This window comes from Balaenoptera borealis (genome assembly GCF_965194805.1).
Source record: "Balaenoptera borealis genome assembly, chromosome: X".
Classification (NCBI taxonomy): Eukaryota; Metazoa; Chordata; class Mammalia; order Artiodactyla; family Balaenopteridae; genus Balaenoptera; species Balaenoptera borealis.
Window position 1 is genome coordinate 14,790,119 of NC_138881.1, and position 25,905 is coordinate 14,816,023.

The 25,905-nt window shown below is 42.6% G+C and overlaps 1 protein-coding gene and 1 long non-coding RNA gene across 5 annotated transcripts in view; both read left to right on the forward strand.

Moving 5' to 3' along the window:
- The window catches only part of LOC309620018, an 878,206-nt gene that overhangs the window by 463,331 nt on the left and 388,970 nt on the right, over positions 1 to 25,905 (forward strand). The gene's annotated exons all lie outside the window — the stretch shown is intronic.
- On the forward strand, positions 31 to 14,961 carry SCML1 (Scm polycomb group protein like 1). 4 transcript variants are annotated; one of them, XM_082375825.1, is made up of 7 exons: positions 31 to 261; positions 4,552 to 4,700; positions 5,689 to 5,769; positions 9,481 to 9,585; positions 9,986 to 10,517; positions 11,799 to 11,950; positions 13,254 to 14,961. In XM_082375825.1, exons 2-7 carry the CDS (start codon positions 4,671 to 4,673, stop codon positions 13,377 to 13,379), a joined length of 1,026 nt encoding a protein of 341 aa, XP_082231951.1. In that variant the 5' UTR covers positions 31 to 261; positions 4,552 to 4,670; the 3' UTR covers positions 13,380 to 14,961. The 4 variants fall into 4 exon arrangements, with proteins under 4 accessions (XP_082231951.1, XP_082231950.1, XP_082231952.1 ...); XM_082375824.1 differs by lacking the exon at positions 5,689 to 5,769 and adding an exon at positions 6,207 to 6,335; XM_082375826.1 differs by lacking the exon at positions 5,689 to 5,769 and adding an exon at positions 6,258 to 6,335 and having other exon boundaries at positions 32 to 261.

Below are 25,905 nucleotides of genomic sequence, written 5' to 3' on the forward strand. Positions count from 1 at the left end.
ACGAGTGTTGCGCCTCAGCTTCCGTGGGTTTCCGGCCGGCGCGTCACGTGGTCGGGCCCTATTTCCGGCGCGAGGACCGTTTCAGGCGTCGAGCGGTGATAACCGTTAAAACCGTCGCCGCGCCGGGAGAGGCGCCATTGCTACCTGGCTCCCGGGCCCTCCGGAGGCCGATTTGGCGGGCTCTGGTGCCAGCAAAGGCCTCTCAAGTGGCACTTTTTCTTCCCTTTGAACTTTCTCGTCTTAGGTGTGCGCCTGAAGCAGGTAAGGAGCGATTTTACTTCACGGCTGTGGGGCTCCGGAGCGGGGTGGCGGGGGAGGAGGGTTTGCCTGAGGGAAGAGAAAGCGTTTGCCTGAGGGAAGAGAAAGGATTTGCCTTTTCGGAAAGACCGAGTCTGCTCTGGAATTTCAGCCGCGCTGCAGTTGGGGTGGTTTGGGATGATTCGGGGTGGTTCCCACCGCCCCTCCCGGGATGCCAGCGCGTAGGCGCTTGAGACGTGGCCGCTTATTGAGTACTTTGTGCCGACTTTCTAAGAGCTGGTCCTTTTTCATCCTTTCTCTTCCTTGGTGGGTGAGGGGGCGACGAACGACCAAGGCTCTCAGACTTGTTAGAATTTTGAGTTTGGAAAATCTATTAACTAGCGAGTTAGTTCGTTGTAACATTTTTTTGAGATGCAAACGTTGATTCTGAGGCTTTGATGGTAACCGCGATAGATCAAAGACACTGCAGCCTCACTGTTGTAAATACGTACGCGAGGCTAAACAAAGTAAAGATGTGGATTGAGCACGGTAGTTTGATATCTTCGTCTCTTGGGGATCGCTTCCCCCCCTTTACCTGGCTGTCCCTGAAGTCGGACTGCTCTGGAGTTTTAAACTGGCTTAATGTTTACAAATCGTGATTTAACGAGCAACTTTTCTGCACGGTGTTTTATAAAGCAGGGCATGGGCTCGATTCCCTGATGGGTGATGGGGATACAGGTTGGGCGGCATTATCCCCAGTCTGGCCGACTTTGTAGCCGCTGAAGTTTGATACGGCCAGCAGAAGGGCTGCTTTTGAGAGTCCTGACAGGATTTTTAGAAAGTGATCAGTGTACTGACACGGTCTTGTTTTAAAAAAAAAATGTGGAGGGGTCTGGCTATTGCAATCTGCCCTGTTTCGCCGAGTATTCCTTGCAGTGGTTTTTGGGTGAAACGCCGTTTTCATCCCTCGTCGTCGTGATAAGTTGATGGCAAGGGAATGCCTTACACCCTGGGAGCAGAATCCTCAAGTGACTTTTGAAAAATGTCTGAAATGCCTTTAATGTCTAAAATGTGTCTTTTTTTAAAAATTTATTTATTTATTTTTATTTTTGACTGTGTTGGGTCTTCGTTTCTGTGCGAGGGCTTTCTCTAGTCGTGGCAAGCGGGGGCCACTCTTCATCGCGGTGCGCGGGCCTCTCACTATCGCGGCCTCTCTTGTTGCGGAGCACAGGCTCCAGACGCGCAGGCTCAGTAGTTGTGGCTCACGGGCCCAGCTGCTCCGCGGCATGTGGGATCTTCCCAGACCAGGGCTCGAACGACTCTCAACCACTGCGCCACCAGGGAAGCCCCTAAAATGTGTCTTTTTAAAAACCAGATGGTTTCCCGTTCTTACGTTTTCAAGAGTCTAGACTTCCTGTGGTAAAATGTAAATGAGCTTCACCTTAAGTAAACTTCTTTTGCAGGATTTTGAATTCAACGAATTATATTAATTTCGCATAATCTAGTCATAGTTGGGCTCTAAGAAAATGTTGCAGAAGCTTTACTTACCTTGCGGGAAGAAGTGAAGGGGAACTAAAACTTATACTTTGCCTGCTGGGAACCAGACATGATGCTGAGTGCTTAACTGTCATTTGGTCTTAACACAGCCCTGTGAAGTAGCTATTATTCCAACTTTACAGGTTAAGAAGTAGAGACACAGAGGGGTTAAATCCCTGCCTAAAGCAAAATAGCAAATTTTGCGATTTAGATTCAGATTCAGATTCAGGTATTTCTTAAAGCCCAGTTCTTTGCACAGTGCCTTGCTACTTAAAATTCATTTAAGGGAAATGGTTGCTATATCTGCAGTGAAGGGTGCAATGTGAGTGATAATTACATGTTATGATCCTGAGAATTTACAGTCCATGTGCTCCATGACAAATAGATTCATTGGGAGGATGTCGTGACTACCCAAATAATAAAATAATAGTAGCCAAGAGTGCGTGCCTTGAGGCTTCCCTGGTGGCACAGTGGTTGAGAATCTGCCTGCCGATGCAGGGGACACGGGTTCGAGCCCTGGTCTGGGAAGAGCCCACATGCCGCGGAGCAACTGGGCCCGTGAGCCACAACTACTGAGCCTGCGCGTCTGGAGCCTGTGCTCCGCAACAAGAGAGGCCGCGATAGTGAGAGGCCCGCGCACCGCGATGAGGAGTGGCCCCCACTCGCCACAACTAGAGAAAGCCCTCGCATAGAAACGAAGACCCAACACAGCCAAAAATAAATAAATAAATAAAGAGTGCGTGCCTTTGCTATGCCAGTCATTGTTCTAAGCACTTGACATATATTAATTCACATAATCCTCATAACTCTATAAGGTTTGTACTATTATCCCCATTTTACAGATTTTTTTAAAAAGCACAGAGAAGTAAGTTGTCCAGAGTTACACAGCTAGTAAGTGGAGGAGCTGGGACCCAAACCCTAAGGTCTTAGTGCTATTTGGTGTTGCCTCTCCTGTAACTAGCCAACACGTGACAATTGTTTTAAAAGCGTTAAAGTGTGAGTGTTCTGGTACTTCTGGGAGAGCAGTGTCACTTCCAGATGGGGTGACATAGCACCTTTGCTTTGTGGAGATGGAAGTTGAATGAAGCCTTGAAGTTTTGAGTTGCTTCTCCTACGTAGAGCGGTCTTGTGGGGTGCAGGGTATTGAGGGCAGAGGACATGGCAGGCGCAGAGGTTCAAAGAGTGCAAGGTCGCGTTGATTTGTCAGTGTCCCAGAGAGAGAGAGAGAGAGAGAGAGGTACCAGGTGGGCGTCTGCTGGGAGACTCCATGTATGCTGCCTCTGTGTCTACAGCCGAGTTTTAGCAGCATAGTAATTAAGCCATTAGGGAACTGTCTGTCAAGAGTCTCTAACAATGGTTGGCAAACTTTGTTTGTAAAAGGCCAGCTAGTAAGTATCTTAGGCTTAGAGCAAAGGGACAAGTGATAAGAGGTGACCTCTGAGCAGTGTGGAGGCACCTGACTGTAAAGACCTTGTAGGCCATGGTAGGAGTTTTGGATTTGATTTTGTTCTTGGTCGAAAAGGGATTCCAGGTGATTTTAATAATGAAGAAGTAAAGCGCATAGACTCTGGAGTTGTACTGCACTACTTACTGTGAGACCTGGGTAAGTTACTTAAAGTCTCTTTGCCTCAGTTTTCTTTTAAGGAAAATGGGGATGATAATAGAGCCTGCCCTGTAGGGTTGTCAGGAATACTAAATGAATTAACATACATCACGTGCTTAGAACATTGCCTGGCACAGAGTAAGCAGTAAAATCTGTTAGATGCTATTATCTATACTTTGTGGTATAGTTCAGATTTAAAGAAAAATTATATATTTAAATCGCTAAAACAAAGTTGTTAGAAATACAGTCAGAGTATAAGAAATGGTCCCTAGAGTTGGGAAACTTTAACTCACTATTCTCTTTCTGTGTGAGTTCAAGCAGAGGTGGGGGCCTGCTCTGCAGTGTTCTTTGTAAGAGCAAGACTTGAGGAGTGACTTTTGAATATCCATGACTTGGGACTAGTTAAACAAATCATGGCCTGTTTGCAAGATAGGAAACGAAGAAGTTGTTGAAGTGGCTATGGTATATCTAAAGGTATTAATTTAGAAAGACGTCTTTTACTTTTGCCTCTTTTTGAGCTCATACACTGTATTCTTTTCTGGGTCTGGCTTTTACTCAAGGTTCTGGTTTTGAGATTCCTGAGATGTGTCCTCCTCGTTGTGTGTAGCAATAGTTGGTTTATTCTCATAGCTGTGTAGTCTTCCTTTGTATGAAAACACCAGTTTAAGTATTCATAAGCAATCCTAATCTTAGCGCTGAAATGACCTTAGACGTAATCTCACCCAGTTTTCACCGAGCAGGGGAGGAGGCGATGTCTTTGGTGGTCTTTCCAGGCCGCACCGTGGTGGGCGGCCCAAGCCAGAAGAGACTCCTGACTCACATTTGGAGGCCCGCAGCCTCCCTGAGTAAAAAGCCTCTGAGCTCCTTGACTAAAGCAGTTGGGACTCATGCTCTGTTGTTCATTTGTCTCCAGCGCTTACTCTGCAGCCTTTAGGCTGTGGAGCAGCCGCTTCACCATTTGGAGCTGTGTTCGATCTGGAGTCTTATTCCTACGCGTGGGCAATAAAGCCCTTCAGTTTTTAAAGGTTCATTCTAAATCACTAATGGAAGAATTCTCATTTTGTCGCTCTCTCAACTTCAGCCAGGACTCCAGTTCAACTTGAGTTGGTATATCCACATTAAGTTTATTAAGGCAGTAAGTGGGTGAAGTAACTTTTTTATGCGTTGCTTTTCAGGAGTTGAAGATTTACCAGTCCTAGGTGACCAAACAGTTTCGCAAATAACCCTCCAGCAAGTTTAAAAATAATTAGGCCCAGCTCAGAGAAAGCAGAGTTGCTCTGGTTGCACAAAAAAGATGTCCAGCTGCTCCAGTGAAGTCGATGTGGTTTGTATTTCAAATTGAAAATCTGTCTTTGTTCTTTTCATTGTGTTCTATTTTTTTCCTAAATTGAATTGAATTTTGTACAGTGAAATGCAGATTGTAAATACACAGTTCATGAGTTTTGGACAGTGACGTATAAAGCTGCTATGAACATTTGTGTGCAAGTTTTTAAATTTTAACTACCTACCAAGAGTCATTTTTTTTTCTGACTCTTTTCACATAATTATGTGAAAGCACTTTGCAAAGCATAAGGCCCTATACAAAGGTAACATGGTATATTTTTATAAGTATCAATATATAGCCCAATTCCACATTATTTTCTCTTTTGAAACAGACATACATACTTCTACATATGTTTAAGATTATTCCTCTAGTTCATAATCCATTCTTAGAATAAAGAGTTATTAAATGAAATGTAATGGCTGTTTACTGTCTCTTTACTTAGTTATGCCCTGTCTTATTTCCCCTCAAAATGTTTTAGGTGATTTAGAGATTAATTTATCAAGAAACATAGGTGTGGGGAATTCCCTGGGGGTTCAGTGCTTCGGACTCCAAGATTCTATCCCTGGTGGAGGAACTAAGATCCCACAAGCCTCCAAGTGCAGGGGGAAAAAAAAAAAAGATAGGTGCTTAAGGGTTTCCTATTTTGTCCACAGAGTGGTACTGTTGGTCTATTTAAAACTCAAAAGCCATGAACAGGATTCTTTGTAGTTAGAAATACTTGCTTTTACAGCAGTTCTGGTGCTAAATTACTAGAAGAATGGTCTTTCTACCCCGAGGTACACAAGAGGAAAACGATGTCTTAAGTGTGGTTAAGTTAATGAGAAAACAGTTTTGCAAGGACATCTTTTCCTATAGTCATAGTATTTACCAAGGTCCCTTGATATCACAAATTGGTTTTTGGAGCTTCTTGAAAGTGAAACTGAAGTCCTCAGTTTTTCTTTTAAGTTCTATCATCTTTCCTTTTAATTTATTAATAAATTTTCCTTAGATAAGGACACGAATCCCTGCTTATGATGATGATAACATTGTTCTTTATGCATATGAACCAAATACTGCATATGTCAATGATGTAAGTAATGTAGATTGCCATTTGCCAAATATATTAACACTTAACCATTTTAAAGAAAAAATTCTTCATAAACTATTGTTCCTCTAAACTCACACTCAAGAAAACATTAGTCTCTCCTCAATTTGTCTGCTTCCTTTCATTAGACAATGAGCAATTAACCATTTCACTTCCCTCTTTTCCTTGTAGAGTAGAAAATTCAGAACAGTTTTTACTCATTTTTTCAGTGCAAAACTCTAAACCTCCGTCCTTCTGATATAATAAATTCTTTCCTTAATCCCTTTCTTAATTAGCAGCGATCATTTTCATTCTCATATTAACAAGGGGTTTTTTTATTTTGTGTCTGCTTTAGATTAATACTTCTGAAACTCTTTGAAAAGCTGGTGAAAAATAAAAACAAGTTAAATAAATAGTGTTTTTTTTCCCCACTTACTGTTCAGTTTGACTTTCATAGAAGTAAAGTATTAACTACTCAACTTTTAAAATATCAGCAGGCAAGTGTTAAATCTAACACATCCTACAACGAAGAGCAACAAAAAACAGTTCTGGATGTCCTTACTTACTGCCAGGTACAAAAAGTTCTGTCTCTCAAATGTAGTTTTCTAAAATATTAAGCTTAAATTCTCTTTATATCATATAAAGGGGTGTACAATTGAAATTTTGCTGTATCAAATTGCTTATGATTATCGCTCTCATTGTGATGATTTTTTTTAACAATTTCTAGTTAGAATAGCATCTTCAGGTGAAAATTTTGAAATAGCAATATGGAGGTTTCATAGCCTTTTGTAAAAGCCCTTAACTGATCAAATGTATAATAGTTATGTCTCCTTCATCTAAATTGCTCAATACTAAATTAATTTCCCCTACAAAATCTTTAAAGGAAGTTGGCTGATTTGGATAAAACTTAGTATGTGCCTAAATGCATGTCAAGATATCTCAGTTGAAACAAAATGGCAGCCCACCATTTTTTAAAGAGTTTATCTTCCATAGTTTTGAGGGGATTTTGTAAAAATTGACGTGTTGGTGGAGATTGATAGAAGTATGTAATTATCAAGGATTCTGTGAGCGGTATACCCTAGAAGCAGTGAACATTTATAAACAAATACGTGTTTCTTAACATATAAAAAAGTTTCTTGAATACAATGAACATACTTTGAAAAGTAAAAAATGTTTATGGAAGTCTTCATCATTATAGAGAACAGCAGTGGAATAGTTAAAGGGAACGTGTCTTGTCTTCCGGGGAAGGATGTACAGAGAGTGGGAATGCAGGGACGACGTAGGGAGTTCTGATTTTTGAGCAGTGCTCTCCCCTGCTTGCTTTACATCAGCATCCACGATGAACTGGGTTGACACTGCTCTGCCAGGACCTTCTGAGCGATTGTGCAAGATGTGGTGGGATAGAGTATCTCCGCTAAGACATGCCCAGGTTCCAAAGTCACAGCTAAGGGATGCTCTCCATTTCTCCTAGTGTGCTAGCTCCCTCCTTTCTTCAGCGCCTTCCCTTACCAGTCTAGACCACACGGTGCAGCACTTCCATCTGTCCTTTTTTAATCCTCGCCCAGCACCCCCTTTAGTAAAACCCCAGCCCTGTCCAGGCTGGGAAGCAGAGGGGAGGACCTCCACTGGGGACCGGTGATCCTCAGGCAACCCCAATCCTGTTCTCTTATTTCGTGGAGAAAATGGAGGGTGTGGAGCAGAAATCCCCTCCAAGTCCTGATTCCTCTCCCCACAGCCCTCACACTTGCCTGGATCCATCTCTCACGACCTCCTTCCTGACCACTGGAGTGGGAAAAGTGTTTCCTCTGTAAGGCTAACACCTCTGCTGGTTTCTGCATCTGACCCTCTTTCCCTGTGCTCAGACACCTCCCTTCATCGCCCTGTCTCTTGTGTCTTCAGCCTCTGTCTCCATCACCCTCAGCATAGTCATTCTCCCACAGGTTTAAAAAAACCACTCCTTTTTGCCTCCCATCCCTCTATAGCTATCATCCTCTCTCTCCTTCCCGTCATAACCCAGCTCTTTGATCGTCATTTATGTTCACTTTCTAAACATTTGACTTCCTGTTTCCTGTTTGGGTGTTTTTAATTTCTGTTTTAATTTTTTTGTATTGAAGTATAGCTGATTTATAATATTGTGTTAGTTCCAGGTGTAGAGCATAGTAATTCGGGGGTTTTGCTGATTATATTCCATTATAGGTTATTATAAGATTTGGGGTATAATTCCCTGTGCTCTACAGTAAATCCTTGTTTATCTGTTTTATGTATAGTAGTTTATATCAGTTAATCCCATACTCCTAATCTGTTGGGTATCTTAGAATATACTGTTCCTTCTGCCCTGTATGCTCCTCTGTACATCTCTACCTAGTGAACACCTTCTCATCTTTTCATTCTCAACGCAGATACCTCCTTCTTCGAAAATCCTGCCACGACTTCCAGCCTGGATTAGGTCTTGCTCTTCTGTGCACGCTTAGCCTCTTGTTCTTATCTGTATCGTGGCAATAATAATACTAATAGATGACTGAGCACTATCAGACCAGTCATCATGTACTATTATTATTATGTCGGTTTTAATACTGTAGCACGTTGTTTTGTCCTCAACAGAACTGAGAGAGGTTTTCATCCTGATTCTATTTATAAGGACATTGAACAACAGAGAAGTTAAGTAACTTGAACCCAACTGTGTTCCCCTAGAGCCTGTGCTAGTTATTCAGGGCTGAGAGCCAGTGGGTCTCACGCTTCATCGTGCATCAGAATCACCTAGAGGGCTTGTGAAAACACAGATCACTGCCCTCGATCTCAGAGTTCCCAGTTCAGTAGGTCTGAGGTGGGAGAGTTTTCATTTCCAACAAGCTAGTAGATGGTGTCGGTGCTGCTGGCCCACGGAGCACACTGAAATCTACTGCTCCAGGCTGCTGGTCACTTTCTCTGTTGACCTTGTCTCTTTACTTGTCTCTCTCCAGCTAAAATGGGAGTTCCTTAGGGTAGGAGCTGGGTTTTTTTTCCTTTTTCTTTTTCTGTCTTTTTTCTTTTTAATGTCCACATTCCCAGCATCTAGCAAAGTAGTTCTCACAGGTGGTAGGCCTTCAATAAATGTTTATTTGAATGAATGATGTAATGGTTCTGGCCTTTTAAGTGTATTTTTGCCCGAATGAAATTTCTGTGAATTTCAAGAATTCTCCGGTTTTATCAGTCACATACTTGATTGGCATACAGGGGCCGCGTACTCAAAGGTTTTGTAAGGTTAATTGTTAATTGCATGACTTTAAAATACTCTGAAGCCGAAGGTCACATCTGTTGTATTTGGCTCACTGTTCTTTCCAGAGTGGACCCCTCACTGCCTATTAGTTTATACCATCATTATATGGAAAGAGGCTCTTTGGCCTTTTAGCAGATTTGAACAATCTCTTTCCTAAAATAGCACCTTCCTTGCTGTAAAATGACTCCATCATAAATGTGATGGCTTATAGGAATTGTGGTACATTTACTTCCCAGTATTCAAGCTTCTTAAAATGCCTGTGTGACATGGAGTAGTTGAGTGGGAGGTTGGGGCGCCTTATCTCAGCCAGCTCGGCTCTGGGTCACCAACAGCCAGGCATCAAGTGGGAAACAAGATTTCTGACGGCTTGAAAACTTTCAAACTTTGAGTTTGGCTTAATGGTATTTTTTATGTTCCTTTCCTTTTGAAGTAGAAACTACTAATAGTCTGTATTATAATAGGTCATCTGTGATGCTATTCAAAACCTGGATAAGAAGTTTGATGTTATTCATGGAAAGGTTACAAAAATCCACCGTTTTTGTGTGAAGTCATTGTGGCAAAATCGTGTAAGTGTTATAAAAATATTTTCACAACTATAATAAACCTCTGGTTTCTAAAGATGCCAGTCAGAAGTGAGAGAGAACTAATAACTGTGAGATGAGCAAGGCTGATCTATACTTGCTGTAGCAGCAGATGGGAGACTAAACCTCTGCTGGAAAAATGCTGAAGTTTAGGTTTGAGCAATGTATGACAATGGGTATTTTTATGTTTGTAACCATAATATATAAAATGCAATTAAAATGTAGGGTTGAAGAGGAATAGAAATCATGTAATCAAAATAGAGCATTTATCTTTAATAATATAAAGCAATCTTCCATGGAAAGTAATTATGAATGTATTTACTATTTATTTCCTTTTTATTTCACTCAATCACAGTTGGTTTATGCTGGGTTTGTGTCATTTCAGAAGCCACTTGGATATCCATATAAAAATTATAATTACCTGCTTTCTAAAAGGATCAAATACCAGAAAATGAGGAAGAGGGAGCCTTGCTCTCCATTCTCTCACCCTGTAAGTTACAGCCCCACTTCGCCAGTACGAAGACCAGAAAATGATTCCCAGAGCAACCCTATGGGAACGCCTGTCCAGTCCGAGGAGTGTGCGGAGCCGGAGCAGGAGCAGGAGCAGGAGCAGGAGCCGGGCCTCAGCCAGAGCCAGGTCCCCTCCGTCTTCTCCGTGCATTCCTACCAGCACTACTACCCGCCCGAGGACCCCATGCAGGGCTCCTCCTCCATGCCTTGCTGCCACAGTCCAGCGGCCCACAGCACCTGCGGTCTTTACTTAGCCGCCCAGGCCACTGCAGCCGAACCTGCAACCATGCTGACCCAGGGTGAATGCAGTCCAGCACATAACCGTGACACGATCGTCTACCCAGCTTTACTGGAAAACAATAGTCTCTGCCATGCTGGCTCACCTGTCTACCTCCCGACCGGCTTCGGTGAGTGTGAACTGACACATGTTACAAGTAGCATTATTCACCCTATATTCCTCAGCACCCTTGATGCAAGCTTGTGGAAGCTGTTTGTTTCCCATCTTGAGGGCTAGTTTGGGGCAGCACTCAGAAGGATGACTAAGACTTCTTGAGTGTCTATGACGTGCCTGCACTGTGCCATTCAACTGACACGCCTCTTCTCCACTAATACTCATAATGATCCCATTGTGAGTTTTTTTATCTTCTGTTTTTCTTTACCCTTTCCCTGTGTAAATAATTAAAATGCTCCTAAAATGGCCAGAGCCCAGATGACAGGAGAGAAAAGGTACACTTTAGGCTAATTCACAGGAACAAAGGTCAAATTTGTGTTGACGGTCCGGCGAATTACAAAAGCCGCGTCCGTTACCACATGCTAACTTTAGGGAGTCGAGCACTCTGGTTGAGTAAATGAATACCTGTCTGGACACAAAGAAATTTCAGTACAACGTAGTGAACAGCACACCTAAAACGTTTTGAGGTATGAGCACCTAAATTGTTTCACGCCTCACGTATTTCTTTTTTAAACATAAACCTTCAACCAGAATATCTATTACCATGCAGTGAAACTTGAAAGAGGTATTCAGTGTAATGTTAAAGTTACTTCTGACCTAGCTGAGCAGAAGTCTTGTTGTTTTCAAAATTCAGATACGCATTTAAGCCTTGAGAGACGTGAATTTTAAAGCCATGGAAGAGATTCAGTAAAGAACTGATTTGGTTCTCAAAAGATAATGGGGGTTTTTGAAATTCATTGATTAAAGTGAATAAATTTAAGCAATTATAAAACTAAATTCTGGGGATTTCCATTGCAATTAGCTAGTAAAATAAACCTCATCTGGAGAGACCAAGAGGACAGAGATGAAGTATTTCAAAGGATTTCTCTCAAAGTAAGAGAGCAATAGGTTATCTTAGATTAACCTAATTTAACCCAAGTAACAGATCTTTTGCTGTATTTTGCTGTGGCCCAAGAGGCCTCAGATTGCTCAGTCTGTTTTATGATCTTTGAAGCTTTAAGGTGTCTTCCGAAGCTGCTTTTGTTGTTTGGGGGAGGTCAGGTGGGACATTCTTGAGTAGCCATCCTCAGGTCATCTTTACTAGGCTTTCCCTGGATTTTACCTTGGAGTCCTGGGTCCATGCCGGGGTACTTCACAGAAGGTTCTAAGAATGAGACAATTCCTCCCTACCTAACATCTCTTCTTTCAGGATAATGATCAGGTCAAGTATGATTTGTCTTTTTTCCCCTCATTGAAGCTCCAAGTTCACCAGTTGGAAGTGACCCGAGTGTCCTCAGACAGAGCTTACTTGATGACCCTTCAACCTGGTCTGTGGATGAAGTGATCCTGTTTCTGAAACACATAGATCCTCAGACATCAGGCACCCTCACCAACCTCTTCAGGCAACATGTAATGTTATCTTTTGATCTGGTTTTCCTGCCGTCATGACTTTGAATGACCTCTGTGCAGGCCCTTCAGTTGGATACTGATTAGTGTGGATGGTGGGGGAACCCTATCAACTGATTTTTCCATATGCGAGAAAGTTTACTTTGCCCAAAGTTAGAGCCTTAAAGGGTGGAGGCTGGATCTGTGCTTTAAATGGGAACCCGAGTGCCTAAAATGCTACAGGTCTTCAAGTTCTCAAGAGAAGATGATTCGGCATGGCCGCTCTCAGGTGTCTTCTCCTTTGTAACAACAGTTACAAGGATCCTCCTCCCCACCTGCTCCCTGCTCGGCCCCAGGACCGTGAGTAGGAGGGGTGACCACAGCTGTGACAGGGTGTCTTCCTTGTTATGATGCCCGATGAATCCAGCAACTGATTCCATTTGGCTCAATTCTGTTGACCTTATATGGTTATTGATGATTTGGGATGCTGATACCCTTATGCCATTTACAAAGTAACATCATGGGCTAAATTTTAAGTTCTAATTTCTTTAATTTCTAGTTTTACTTAGTAGAAAGTGTATAGACGGTACCTGACAAAGGCAGTACTGTGAGGGATTTCAGGTCCTTTCAGCCAGTGATACATGATTCAGTACAGTTTTATTTTTAAACCAGAACTTGTGAAAACCAAATAATATGCTTCAGCAGCATCATTTGGTCAATTAATTCTTTTTTACATTTGGAGGATACCTTGTGACTATCAAGTAATGTTTTTTATAGTGTTTCCTAATGAATAAAATTAGTGCCCACATATCTGATGCACCCTTTTCAATATGGTAAGAAAATCAGTAATTCGTTTTTAGCATCTAATTAGCTTCCGACAACTGATTAGCTTTCAGTGTTAAGACAGCACTGTATAGCACACTTATAGCTGACATACTCATGTTCCCAGCCCTTCTAAGAAAGTTAATGACCATCTGAAATCCATTTTTACCATTCATAGTTTTTACTTTTTGTCACAGCTATGCAGTAGTTTGTTCAACACACGATATTTAAAATTAGGTCGTTTGATGCTTAGGACATTTTTAAGATATTAGGTTAAATTTCCTTTTTCTTAAAATTTGAAGCAGATTTACAGATGATTAAGTGATGCTTCACTGTACAAATTAGATTTTTAATAGCGTCCATCAAGCAGTTGCATATTCAGAGAATATACATCTGGAATGAGCTGCCCTCTCGTTGGTGTTACATGTTCTTACATAGAAAGGAATAACCATTCTGATAAAATATGAAAGCTTTATTAATTATTTTAATTTCCTTCTCTCTGTAGGAAATTGACGGGAAAGCTCTGCTGCTGCTCAAGAGTGACATGATGATGAAGTACATGGGGCTTAAGCTGGGGACAGCCGTGAAGCTGTGCCACTACATTGAAAGGCTTAAGAAGACAGATACTTAGACAATTAAAAAAGTGTGTAGATTAGATTGGACTTAATTCTAGGGAGACCAATGCCATCTTTTCTCTGCCCTTAGAAGTTTTTGTTGTGTAGAAGGTTCCTCTAAAATACGGTGTATCCAAAATGGCAGAACCCTGGGACAGTCCAGTCTACTTCTTTAGAAGCCATTTAACATGTTAGCACTAGCAAAGTCAAACTGGTGGTTTGTTCTTTGTATCTTTTCATTATTTTCATTGCATAGTTTACAGATACACTTCATGCAGGAAACAGAGAAACATCTTTGATTTTGGTTAATGTTTATATGTAAAACCAAAACAGCCAAATCCCAAAGGGGAAAGTAGTCAGGGAAGGATTGACGGGTTCTTTAAGGAAATCCATGAGGAGTTTTCTTTAGAATTTAAAGATGCAACTGTAGATATCATCTCTTTCTCAACTACTTTATGTCTGTTACTGCAATGTTCTGTTCGTGTTCTATCAGTTTCCTGAAAGGGAACAGCCACATAAATCACTTTCCTTTCTGTTATTATTTCACTGTATGTTTTACCTGTTCCTGTTTAAAGAAAAAAAAAAGCAGCCTTTTAAGATTTCTTGAAGTGTTCTTACCAGTTTTTTAAAATTATAAGGTAGATAGTCATTTTATGCAAGAGATATTACACTACAAGGGGGGGTTGGATGGAGTCTGACTATATTCTTTTCAATTAATATGTTTTATTTTAAAACTTCCTTATTTTGTCTAAGCTTCAACATTTAACTAGGCATTCATTGTTCACATCTCTCCACGAAGATGCCTATGTCCAAGTTTTTTAAAGATGTGTTTTATTATCTGTTTATTCCTCATATGGGTACTGTTTCATATATATGTTTTATTCTGTATCTGAAGTATACACACAAGTAAATCTTTTCTTTTTTAATTTAAAATGGCACTTTACACTTCCACAGAGGTAAAGATCCACTCTACATATAGTGAGTTTTTTTATTCTGTAAAACATATGCACATCGTTTGACATCACTGGTACCTCTCAGCTCACACTTGAGGGTTTCCCTACAGGGAAGTTCTGTCTTGTGCGATGTTTCTAGTTAATTTCCTTTCTGAGCCATTTATCCTACTAAACTTTGGAAGGTACATCAGTTCTGATTTGTCATTTTAAACTTGATTTTAAAAATCAGAACTTTCACATGGAACGTGTTCATTGTTGTTTTATTTATTACATCGTTATATTGTGTAATATTTAGTGTAATGTTATAAGCTATGAGAAATGGTGCTAATTGTATTAGCCATTTGTTATAAATGCCAGTAAGATGTTCACCAGGGGTAAGACTGTATGTTTTCTTTTTAGAAAACCAAGTGTACTTTATAAGCAAATGCAACTATTTACTGGGCGTATATGATTCAAAGGGCTTTTTCGTCCATGTTATTTCTTTTGTGTTACAAGACAAGATTCTAATTTAAACTTGTCCTTCTTTCAAATTGTTTGTGTGAAGATGCTGTGCCACTTGAACAGTCCTCAGGTGTTTGTATAAATACTATGTTTTACAGTTTTTAGATTTTAAAATACAATAAAGTTTAATAACCGCAACCATTAATGTCAAAGCCTCAGATTTGATTTTACTTGCTTGAAGACTTAGAGCAAGCAGTGATACATGTCATGAGTAGTTATACTGTGTGACAACTTCACTAGAGAATTCTCTCTCCATCCTGAATATCAAGGCAAAAAGTATGGCTAACACAATAACTTTCATTAATGCAGACAATTAGCCGAGCTAGAATTTAACATCCACTGAAACAAATTTTCCTCTCTAAAATTACCCTCATCTCCATGAAACACAGCCAAATCAAGACTAAATTTGTTTACAGAATAAGTCTGGTCAATTGACCACATAGGGTCCTCCAAACTGGCTGTGGTGGAATTCTTCAGAAGTAGTCTCAGACCGAATTCCCAAAAGGCCTCTCAAAGCCAGGAAAGCCATGCCAAAGGCCTGCTATTAGCCTGCACCTCAGTGGATTTCTCTCTTCTAGAGAATCCCTAAAACATCGTGATTCCTGCACATGCCAGGAGACAGTCTTTCCCATTCACCTGATAAGGCTGCTCAGAACCCAAGAGTCTCCAATGTCTGGAGAGACCAGGCAGAGAGAAGAGAAAAATTTTTCCATTCTACCCAAAACTAACTTGAGGGGAAGGACTTCCCTATATCTGGAAAACACAGATCAAAACCAGTAATATTCCAGACAAAAACCATAAAAATTATAACCATATTCACCAGTTCACTCAGTAACCGATCCATTAACTTTTTATGAAGCCTCAAGTTTTCCATTAGGATTTTTTAATATCTTACCCAGTTCAGCAGTATGATCTAAAATTTATCAGAGACCTGTACTTGTCAAAAGGGCCTTCCTATGGATCACCTTGAAGATGAAACTCTTTTGCAAAAGCATCAGAGTACAACTATAACTTCCTATAAATGACAGAAGACTTAAAAAGGCACGGTTAAACATCTGACTACAATGTAATCCATAAAGAAACTTGGTTACAATAACTAGAATTATGACCAGTGATAATCTCAACCCTTGAAAACCTTAACAGCAAAAACCAAGAAGCAAGTAATTGTGAACTGTTTGTCATACCAGCATTTCCTGATTGGAAAACTTATGCTCTAGTCTTCCTCTCCTAAGAAAGCAAAGGTAGGTAAATTTAGATCTGCCCAGCAATTAATGTTCCAATATTTTATCCTGTTTGAAATTACACAGGTAGTCAATGAATTCTCTTAACTTGGTTTAGTTTCAAGTTACCAAAATCTGGAAAGACTATTTTAGATAGACCTTCCCAAAATGTAATTATTCCTACAGAGTTTACGTAAAAGCTCTTATTTATGTTTACTTAAAGTTTCATCGTATCAAGTTATTTTCCTTGCTGACGTGTTTGCAACAGATACAGAAAGGTGTTACTTGATCTCTAGTAAACCTAGGTACAACAGAAGTGTTATACTTAACATTGATGATTCTAAAGACATGTCTATGTTAATCAAACCAACAAGCTTAAGCTAGCTTCAATACCAGATACCAATTCAGTACTGAACATTTCCCAGGCCACATGAACCTGAAATTCATTCAAGCCAGTCGTTTTTATATTTCTGAGAATTTACATAAGCGTCTAATTTCTTTTAAGCCACTTAAACAGAGCTCATCCACAAACCAATCTTGGCAATGCCATTTGGAGGCAGACACTTCATATTTATGAGGTACGCAGAGACATACATTTACATATATAGACAAAGATCTCACAGTTTTCCTGCTAAAATTTTAAAAGGCCTCTTTTTGAATGAAATAATGCCATCTGTAGCAATATGGGTGGACCTAGAGATCATCATACTAGGTGAAGTAAGACAAAGACATATCGCATGATATCACTCAATGTGGAATCCAAAAAAAAGGTTCAAATGAACAAACAGACTCACAGACATAGAAAACAAACTTATGGGTCCCAAAGGGGAAAGGTGGGGAGGAGGGATAAATTAGGAGTTTGGGATTAGCAGACACAAGCTACTCTATATAAAATAGATAAACAACAAGGTCCTACTGTATAGCACAGGGAACTATATTCAACATCTTGCAATAAACTAATGGAAAAGAATCTGAAAAGGAATAGATAAATGTATACCTGAATCACTTTGCTGTAAACCTGAAACTAACACAACATTGTAAATAAACTCTACTTCAATTTTTAAAAAAAAAGATAAAAGGTGATTAAAGTTCCAGAGAGCCCAGGTAGATCATTTACATCGCAAAGGCACAGGAAGAGAAATACCAATTCCTTCTAGAAAGCTAACCTCCTCTAAGGGCATATGCAAAAACCAGTTTTAGAATGTCAAAAGAGTCCCATCGTGGACATTTTCAGGGTTTTTTTTTTTTTTCAGTTTCTAAAAAGCCAGTTCAGTTTAAACAACAGTAATAGGCAATAACACGTTATCAGTCACTCACATGCACATGCCTCACTTTCAGAGGAGAAAGAATCAGCGTTCAAGTCAACCTTCACCTCAGCTGTTAGCTCAGCCTCCGTGGCCTTTCTCGGTATAAAACGCACCTGCCAGCCCACAGCTGCGGCCACTTCGTTTTCCCACCGTAATGGCGCCAATATCTCCGCCATGGCCTTGGGGTGACTATGAGTCCTCGGTACTGTCTTGGCAGCCCCGTTCATCAAGGCCGGCCACCCTAGGGCCCCACATACTAGCGGACGGCCACCCCGGGACTTCCCCTGCAACTTTCAGGATCACCCCTGGAACTTTCAGGCCCCTCAAGCTAGGTGACGCCCCTGCAACTTTCCGTTGCGCGTCCTTATTTCCTGACATCTCGGCGCTCACAGGAGCTTCCTCGGTCTCCCCGCTGGCTCTACCAATTGGGCTGCACCCCCGCAGGCCTACAAGGCCTGTACTTGCCCAGCTGCAAGACCAAAGAAAGGGCCCAGAGTCGGCGACGGAGACATCAGGGTTTAATGGACGGGGGAGCTTACCTGTCTGAAGCAAGGTCCTGGAGCAACACCCCACTGTGTGCGGCGGCCGGCGGGCAGGACATGGCGGCAGGCTTCGCTCCCCAGGAGAGGGGGAGGTTCCCAGTTATAGTGGAAATTGACATCAGGTTGGCTCATCAGTTACCAGGGAAACCAGCCTAGGGGCACGCCCCTCACCTCCCCTTTGATGAGCTATCAGGTGGAGATGTTTGCTAAAGATTAGATGAAGCAGGCACTGGCCCAGCAGGGGGATGTACAGAGAGCAAGAGAACAGCCATCTTGGGTGGCCTGACCATACAGACTCCCTCTGTAAGCATGAAAAAGCCATGCCCTTCTGTAATAATATTAGAAATTAAAAATTAAACATCATGACTAGGAACAGTGATGATGGGAGGAAAAGTGCTGCCTTTTCAAGCTGCATAAGGAACTGTAGTCACAGTTGGCTGAATAAATGAGGTGTGTTTAAGTTTCTGGGGCTGTTTCTACAGTGTGGTGCTGGGACTTGCTTATATTTATAAGTCCTCCGAGGTTGAGGACTCCCGATGTTTCCCCTGTTTTAGCTTGGTGAAGTTGAACCCTGAAAGCAGCTCTCCACAGTGAGCACATCCTCAGACGAGCTTGCCCACTCTCACTGCTATACTAGAGGCAACTCTGGTGTTACAGGGCCACGTTCTCTGGCTTTAGGGGTGCTATCAGCACTGAGGGGAGAGCCTTAAGATATAAGGGGAAAAGGAAATAAATCCCTTTGTCTGAAAAGGTTCAGTTCCATCCAAGCTGCTGGACAAAACAGGGGAAACATCACATTGCGAGGAGCGGAAGCAAACTGTCCGCCCTGCATTCCAAAGGTGGGCCCTGCACGTCTGCACGTCCTCCCTACCCTAGAGCCCTCCCCATTCCCTGGATCAGCCTCGGAGCACTTATAAATATAAGCAAGTCTCTCTCACATATATTGGAAAAAGCCCCCCGTGGTTCGTTTTTGCCAGTATACCCTGATCCCCATGAGGTATGGTCATTCGTGGCTTGGCCAAGCTCTACCTCTTGCTTTTTCCTTCGGTGACATCAGTTCCAAACCCCCCAGCAAACCATAGGGAAGGAGGCAGAGAAGACTGATGCTATCTGTGGAGGCGAGCCTGTGGGTCGCAGGCACAGCACTGTAGGTGGAAGCTGAGCCGAGAAGAGCCCTGCTAGGAGCGCATGCTGGGAATGGTTGTGTGGTTTTTTTAATGTATTTTAAAAAGTTGAGTTAGGAGAAAGTACATCCAGAAAGGCACTAAACGACGGGCAGCTCGGCATATAAGAGTAAACAAGATAGGTGAAACCCCTTACCTTAGACTGCTTCCTATCTGTCTAGGAAGACGGCGTTAGACAACACAAATATTTGGGCAATTGATGAGTGTATAAAATGCGGCAAAGGTGAAGTAGCCGTGAGAAGCATGACGTCTCTAGAGGATTCTATTGTGTGTTTGTATATAGATGTGCTTACATATTGGGAAGACATTTGGGAAGATAGATACAAACATGTTTACAGAGGGCATCTATGGGTAGGTAGGATTCTGAGTATGTTTCATTTCATTTTGCTTATCTTTCTGATTTGTCTGCAGTGTATTGCTTTTATAGTAATTGTTTAATTACAAAAACACAGGCCATATCATGTTTACATCACTGTGGAAGATAAAAGGAAATACCACATTGCCATTTAGCAGGAGGCAGAAAGAGCGAAACCTAAGATAAAAGCATAATGTGTCAGAAGACCAACTTAATTTAATATCATGTATAAGTAGATTAAACGCCCATATTAAAAAAGATTCAAGGGTGGATCTTAACAATTATATGCTTTTACCTACCTTGTCACTTGCTGTAAACGTTAAAAAATCAAGGACTGGACAGAAATTCATCTGCAAATAAACAAAAAATAGGCCACAATGATACTACTGATCCCAGCAAGGTAGAATTACAGGCAAAAAAGCAGTCAATGCATCAGGAGTCCTTATGTTGGTAAGAGGTTCAAGTACAGGGACGACAGATCATGAACTTGTGTTTAACCAATTACATAGAATCCAAAGCAGAAAGCAAAACCAGATAGTCCGTATGCATAATTTAATAAAATTGCAGTAGAGAAAAAAAGGACTTTATTGTATCATTCAGTCTTTGACATAAGGAAGCAAAATTAAACGGCAGATACTGGTATAATTAAAAAGGCATTATTGATAGACATTAGATTCAAAAAGAAAATTCACTGTTAAGAATCCATGGAGCTTTCACAAAATTGAGTACATGCTAAGCTACATAGAACACTCTGAATCACAGGAAACAAAGTTAGGACAGGCTACAGTCTGGGACATAAAATTCAGAAGTTAATGAGATACTTCTGAAACGCTAACAAGAAAAACAATAAGCACCCCTACCTTTGTAGCCACAGCTTCTTTCCTGAACTTTCTCCTTGAGTTCTAGGCCTGGGTATGTCACTGTCTACTGACGTCTCCACCTGCAAGCCCACAGCATCTCCTCCTCATCACACCTGAATCTTTTCCCATCTTCCTTTGCTGATGTGCCCGTCTCCAGTCCCTGCCTTAACAGCGCCTCACCCGCTGATGCATCCGGGCGCCTGACAGAGTGACTGCCGGGGTTGGCCTCCGCTCCTCATTGCCCACAGCCCACCACACCCCTGAGGTCACCTGGTCCCAGGCATCCTACCTCTCACGGCTCTCTCTTGTCTGGGCCCCCCAATCTGTTGTTTCCCGAGTTTGCTGCCAGATGCCACTTCAGAAGTGCTGAGTTTCTTTCCTGTGAGCACTTCCAGGGCTGATACTTTTATTTATTATTGTATTCCCAGGATTTAGCATACTATCTCCTACATAATAGATACTTAGATGTTGGTTGACGGAAAAAAACACAAAAGCAAATTTTCTTCTTAGAAACACGGCCGTTTCCAGTACCTCTCCCAGTTTACAAGAAACTCATTTTTATTGATGCTTGTGCTTCATTAATGCAGTGTGGCTCCCCGCCACCACCATGGAGCAGCTCAGATGTGTCTGAACGGTAATGGGAGATGGCCGATGCAGAGGGCTCTCAGGGCAAAGGCAGTTAGGCCCAGAGATTCTGGGCTTGTTGTAGGAGAATTGAAAAAATCCCTCATCTTTATGAAGATACTGAAGGATTTGTCAGAGACACAAACGAAGTGCTTTCAGTAAATCTGTTGGTGTTTTGCATGCGTATGTGTGTGTGTGTGTGTGTGTGTGTGTGTGTGTGTGTGTGTTTAACTAGGATTTGAAGGTGTAACTGTGAGCTGTAAACCCTTAAGTTTAACAAAGCTGTCCCATGTCCTACTGACAATTTATATCTTATGTCTGCAAACCAGTTGCTGGGTGGCTCCATGTTTATCGAGCCAGGCTAATATTTTTCTCTCCTATTTAGGAGCCGCCTTTTTCATGCTTTGGAGTTGGAACTTATAAATATAGAAGGTCAAAGTTGTGCTCGCTGTTGACAGCTCCTGTAAAACACCTGACTCAATGAGCAAATATTAGCTCTATCAACTACTCCTTTCTTTTAAAAAAGCTTTATTGTAGTACATTTCAAGTACATGTGAAAATAAGGATAGCGAAGGGACACCACCCAGCTCCAGTAATTATCAGCTCATAACCTATCTTGTTTCATCCACACTCCCACTCACATCTCCCATTTCCACGTTGTTCTGAAGCAAATCTGATAGATCATTTAATGTATAAATAGGTCAGTATGTACATCTAAAAGATAAACTTTTTAAAAAGTGACCATACCATTATCACACTTTAAAAATTAATAATTCATTTCTAACACCATGCTGTAATGAGCGGAACCAGGGCTCCCTGGAGAAATGACCGATTCTAGGACTGGGACGGGGAATATACAAGTTGAGTCTGGAGCATCTTGTAAGTGTCGAAGGATGTGCTCCAAAAAAGCACAACCATGAGGAATGTCAAAGGGACACAGGAGCGAACTGAAAGAGCTTCCAGTGGCCAAGGAGTCTGGAACGGTTTGAGCAACAAAATAAAGCAGTATTGGATTATAACCCAAAGTATAACAAATATCCCTGAGTCCATACTGCTGTAAATCAACGACTGAATAAGTAAATAGGGGAGAAGAGAGAAATGTGTGCAGAAGAATCCCAAGTCATCTAGAGCATTGCTCCCCACTCCTCAAGTGTGTGCTGTGCAGAGAAGTACGTGCTTCCTTCCAAAGAGGACAGCATGGAAAGGGGGGAAAAGAGGAACTGTCCAGGGGAGAGACCTGACAAACACCCTCAGCCAGGGGATCAAGGTCAACATCAACAGCGAGAAGTCCTGTTCATAGTATGTACCCTTGATATGATAGGATGAGAATGGCCCCTTATCGCTGAGGTTTTCCTCCCCAAAACCCATGACCCCAGTTTCATCACGAGGAAAATCATCAGACAGATCCCAATTGGGGAACATTCGGCAACATACCTGACCAGTCCTCCTCCAAACTGTCAGGGTCATCAAAAACAAGGAAAGTCTGAGAATCTGTCACAGTCTAGAGGAGCCCAAGGAGACATGAAGAGTAAACATAATATGGGATCCTGGAACAGAAAAAGGTGAAAAGGAAATGTGAATACAGTGTAGGCTTTAGTTAATAATAATGTACAAATATTGATTCATTAGTTGTGGTAAATGTACCACAATATAAAATACTAATAATGGATGAAAATGGGTGTGGGTACTCTCTCCACTATCTTAATAACTTTTCTGTAAATTAAAACTGTTCTAAAATTAAAAGTTTATTTAAAAACTTAGCAATTCCCTTCTATCATCCTACATTCATGCAGTGTTCTGTTTAAAGCCCTGATCTCTCAAATCTGAAGTGTGAAAATCTTCGCCAAAAGTCCCAGTGAGATTTTGAGGGAGTGACTGCTCTTCCTTGAAAAGGAAAATATGTAAAGTTTCTTCTTGGTGCATGAAATATTTGATATGTGCAACCTGCTCCAGTAGTTATTTTTAGATCTTATCTCTGATGAGTGCCTGGGTCTTGTTTTCACTTGTCTTTCAATGTTTGTGTGTGACCGAACGTCAACTCCCAGAGAGAAGGAGTTACGGCATATGCTTTAAGGGGAAGTTATGTATGTCCATGTAGATTGATTTCTACTTTTTCTTCTTTGCCTTTTCTTCCTTTAAAAATATTTTGTTGTTGCTTGCTTTCCTCACGCAGGAGTATATATCTCGTTTCTATGTGGAAAACTGATCTATGATGTACAATCAGCATATGAGTGTCACCATTTAGAAGTGTTCATTAAGTGAGGCTTACTGGTTTCCAGTGTTGCATCTGGCTTTATTAATTTTTGTATCAGTATATTTCAGAAGTTAGCATGGATGCTGGCCAAATCAATAGCAACGTTGCTCTTAGAAAAAGTGCAAGAACGTAAGGAATGACTCTGGTCGGAAAAGAGTGTCTTGATATAATCCTTTCCTGAAATGCTCGAGTTAGTCAGTGACATATGAACCTCCCCCCATCTGGGCACTATGAACAGGCCCTGGTCAGGGTGGGCAATGGCGGCAATTAGCACCCAGTTCCACTCCAGACATTGCCAATGTTTAAGTACCTGCTAAAGGGACACGCTCATGACAATTGTGCAAAGGATTTTAAGCTTTATTATTATGTAATAAGTAAACTGCCTGATTAAGTGTGGTTTTGGTGACTACGCTTATATCAGCCAGGATAAACTGTGCTTTGCTGCAGTAACAAACCAACCCTGAAATCTCAGTGGTTTTGCTTTCTCCCAGGCAAAGTCTGACTCTCCAGAGCTACTGCTTTTTTTTTTTTTTTCTTCTTTCTTTTTTTTGGCCTTGCCATGAGGCATGTGGGATCTTAGTTCTCCGACCAGGGATCGAACCTGTGCCCCCTGCAGTGGAAGTGCGGAGTCTAAGCCAGGGAAGTCCTGAGAGCTACCACTTCTTTTGTGACTCTGTCCATGTAACACATGGCCTCCAAGAATCTTTTTGTTGCCCAGAGCTGACATGTGGCACTTCTACTTGGAGCCCACTGTTAGAACTAGTTACATGGCCCTACTTAAGTGCAAGAGAGTTGGGTAGAGTGGCTTTCTCAAGAAGAGGAAGAAGAAAATGCAAGATTTGGTAAACACATAACATTGTTTCTACCACAAGGGTTTAAACATTTTTTTCAGGCTAAAATGATTGCAGACATGCTTTGGGGCTGGGCCAGGTTGGTGGCCTAACTGGGAGAAGCTGGTTGGGTGTAGTGCATAGGTGTGCACAGGTGACTGGAGGGGCTGCGTCTGGCAGGAGCCCAACCGTTGCCATGCAAGATTTTGAGTCTTATGTTACAGTTCTTCCAATTTTTCAAAAGCAAGTGGAAAAGCAGATTTTAATGTGAAATCTCCCGATTTAAAAATGTAGGCTGAAGTATATGAAAACACAGGCCAAACAAAATGTGCTTGCAGGTCTCATTGGACCTATGTGCCACCAACATTAAGATCTTAATTAGCTCTTTGGCCTAGGAACTTGGGATCTTGAATGGCCCTTTATTTATCTGTGAGGTAGGGCTGCATTTCTAAGAATCTGGCTCTGCCTGTGAGCATTCCCTCAGCCCACCCTGGTTCAAGGTTCAAATCCTTCCTTCGTCCTTGCACAAGCTCAGCTGACCGCTGGAGCACTTGGAGCCACACTTAAAGGACAACAGATTCCTTGCATTCCAGGTCATTGCCAGGCTATGTAATCTTTAGGCATTTGGGAAACCACAAAGTGTTGAGAAAGAATGAAATAGGGATGGGTGTTGGGGAGCCATTATGAACTTGGAACTGGAGGGCCCGTATGTCAGTTTCAGACGAATCTCAAGGGCTGTGGGAGGCAATTAAAAGATTATAAATGGGGGAGGGGTCACACGGACCTGCAGCTCTCGGGGGCGGGGAGGAGAGCTCTCAGCAAAGGGAACCGATCGCCCACGGTGCGCCGTGCCCTCCACGTCATCCCATCCACGTATTGTCCTTGCGGGCGACTCCAGCGACTTCATTCCACCTTTTCTGAGCTCTTCTCAGAGGCGTAGGCGTCCCTCTGAGGGCGGCCCGAGTTGTTTGTTGGGTTCAGCACAGCCCGAAGACGGTCCAGCACAACCACCTTTTCCTTTCAAATGATATTAGCGGTTACTTTCCAGATCGCCCGAGGTCTGGGAAGGCCAGCTTTTGGCAGGGGTCTTAGACGAGCTTTCGGGCCGGGGAAGAACCCAGGAAGGCACCCAGAAGCCTCGACCGCCGGCCATCTGGGTCCCACGCTGCCGACCCGGACGCACCGCGCTCAGGAGCAGAAAGTTCCGGGCCCGACGGGGAGGGCGGCGTGCGCTGCGGCCGCTTCTTGGCACGAAAAGGTGATGGGGTGTGGACGGGTCTCCCCACCCCACCCAGGCGCCCAGGAGCCACGCACCGCGGCCAGGAAGCCACGTGGGGCTCGAGTCGCCGCCAGAAAGAAGGCACGTGAGGAGAGGCCCCGAGTCCTGTGCCACCACCTGGACGGGGGCGGGGTGGGGGCGCCGCACTGCTGCCCGGAGCCGGGGTCCCAGGCCCAGGCTCAGCCTGGGAGGCACACAAGCTGTTGTCACCCTTTCCTCGCCCGACGCCACCACCTCTTTGTAGGTCACACAGCAGTGGAGAGGGGTTGGCTCTTATTTACCCCTGTGTCCCCCCTCGAGTGTCTTTTCTATTCTCAGCCCCATCTTCCCCCCCACTCTCTCTCACCCACATCCCCCCACCCCGACGTGCACGTATACGCATGCGCGCGCGCGCACACACACACACACACACACACACACACACACACACACACACACACACACACACACACACACACACACACATCTCGGCGTTAATGACCCAATGGGATCCAGTTTCACAACCGCTGGGACGCACGCAGGCTGTGCTCTGGGCCTTTCCCTGTCTCTACAGAGAGAACAGAAGCCGGGCAAGGATCCTGTGCCGGCACCACACGGATTGCAGAGCGACGCCCCTCAGGAGTTGTTACAGACC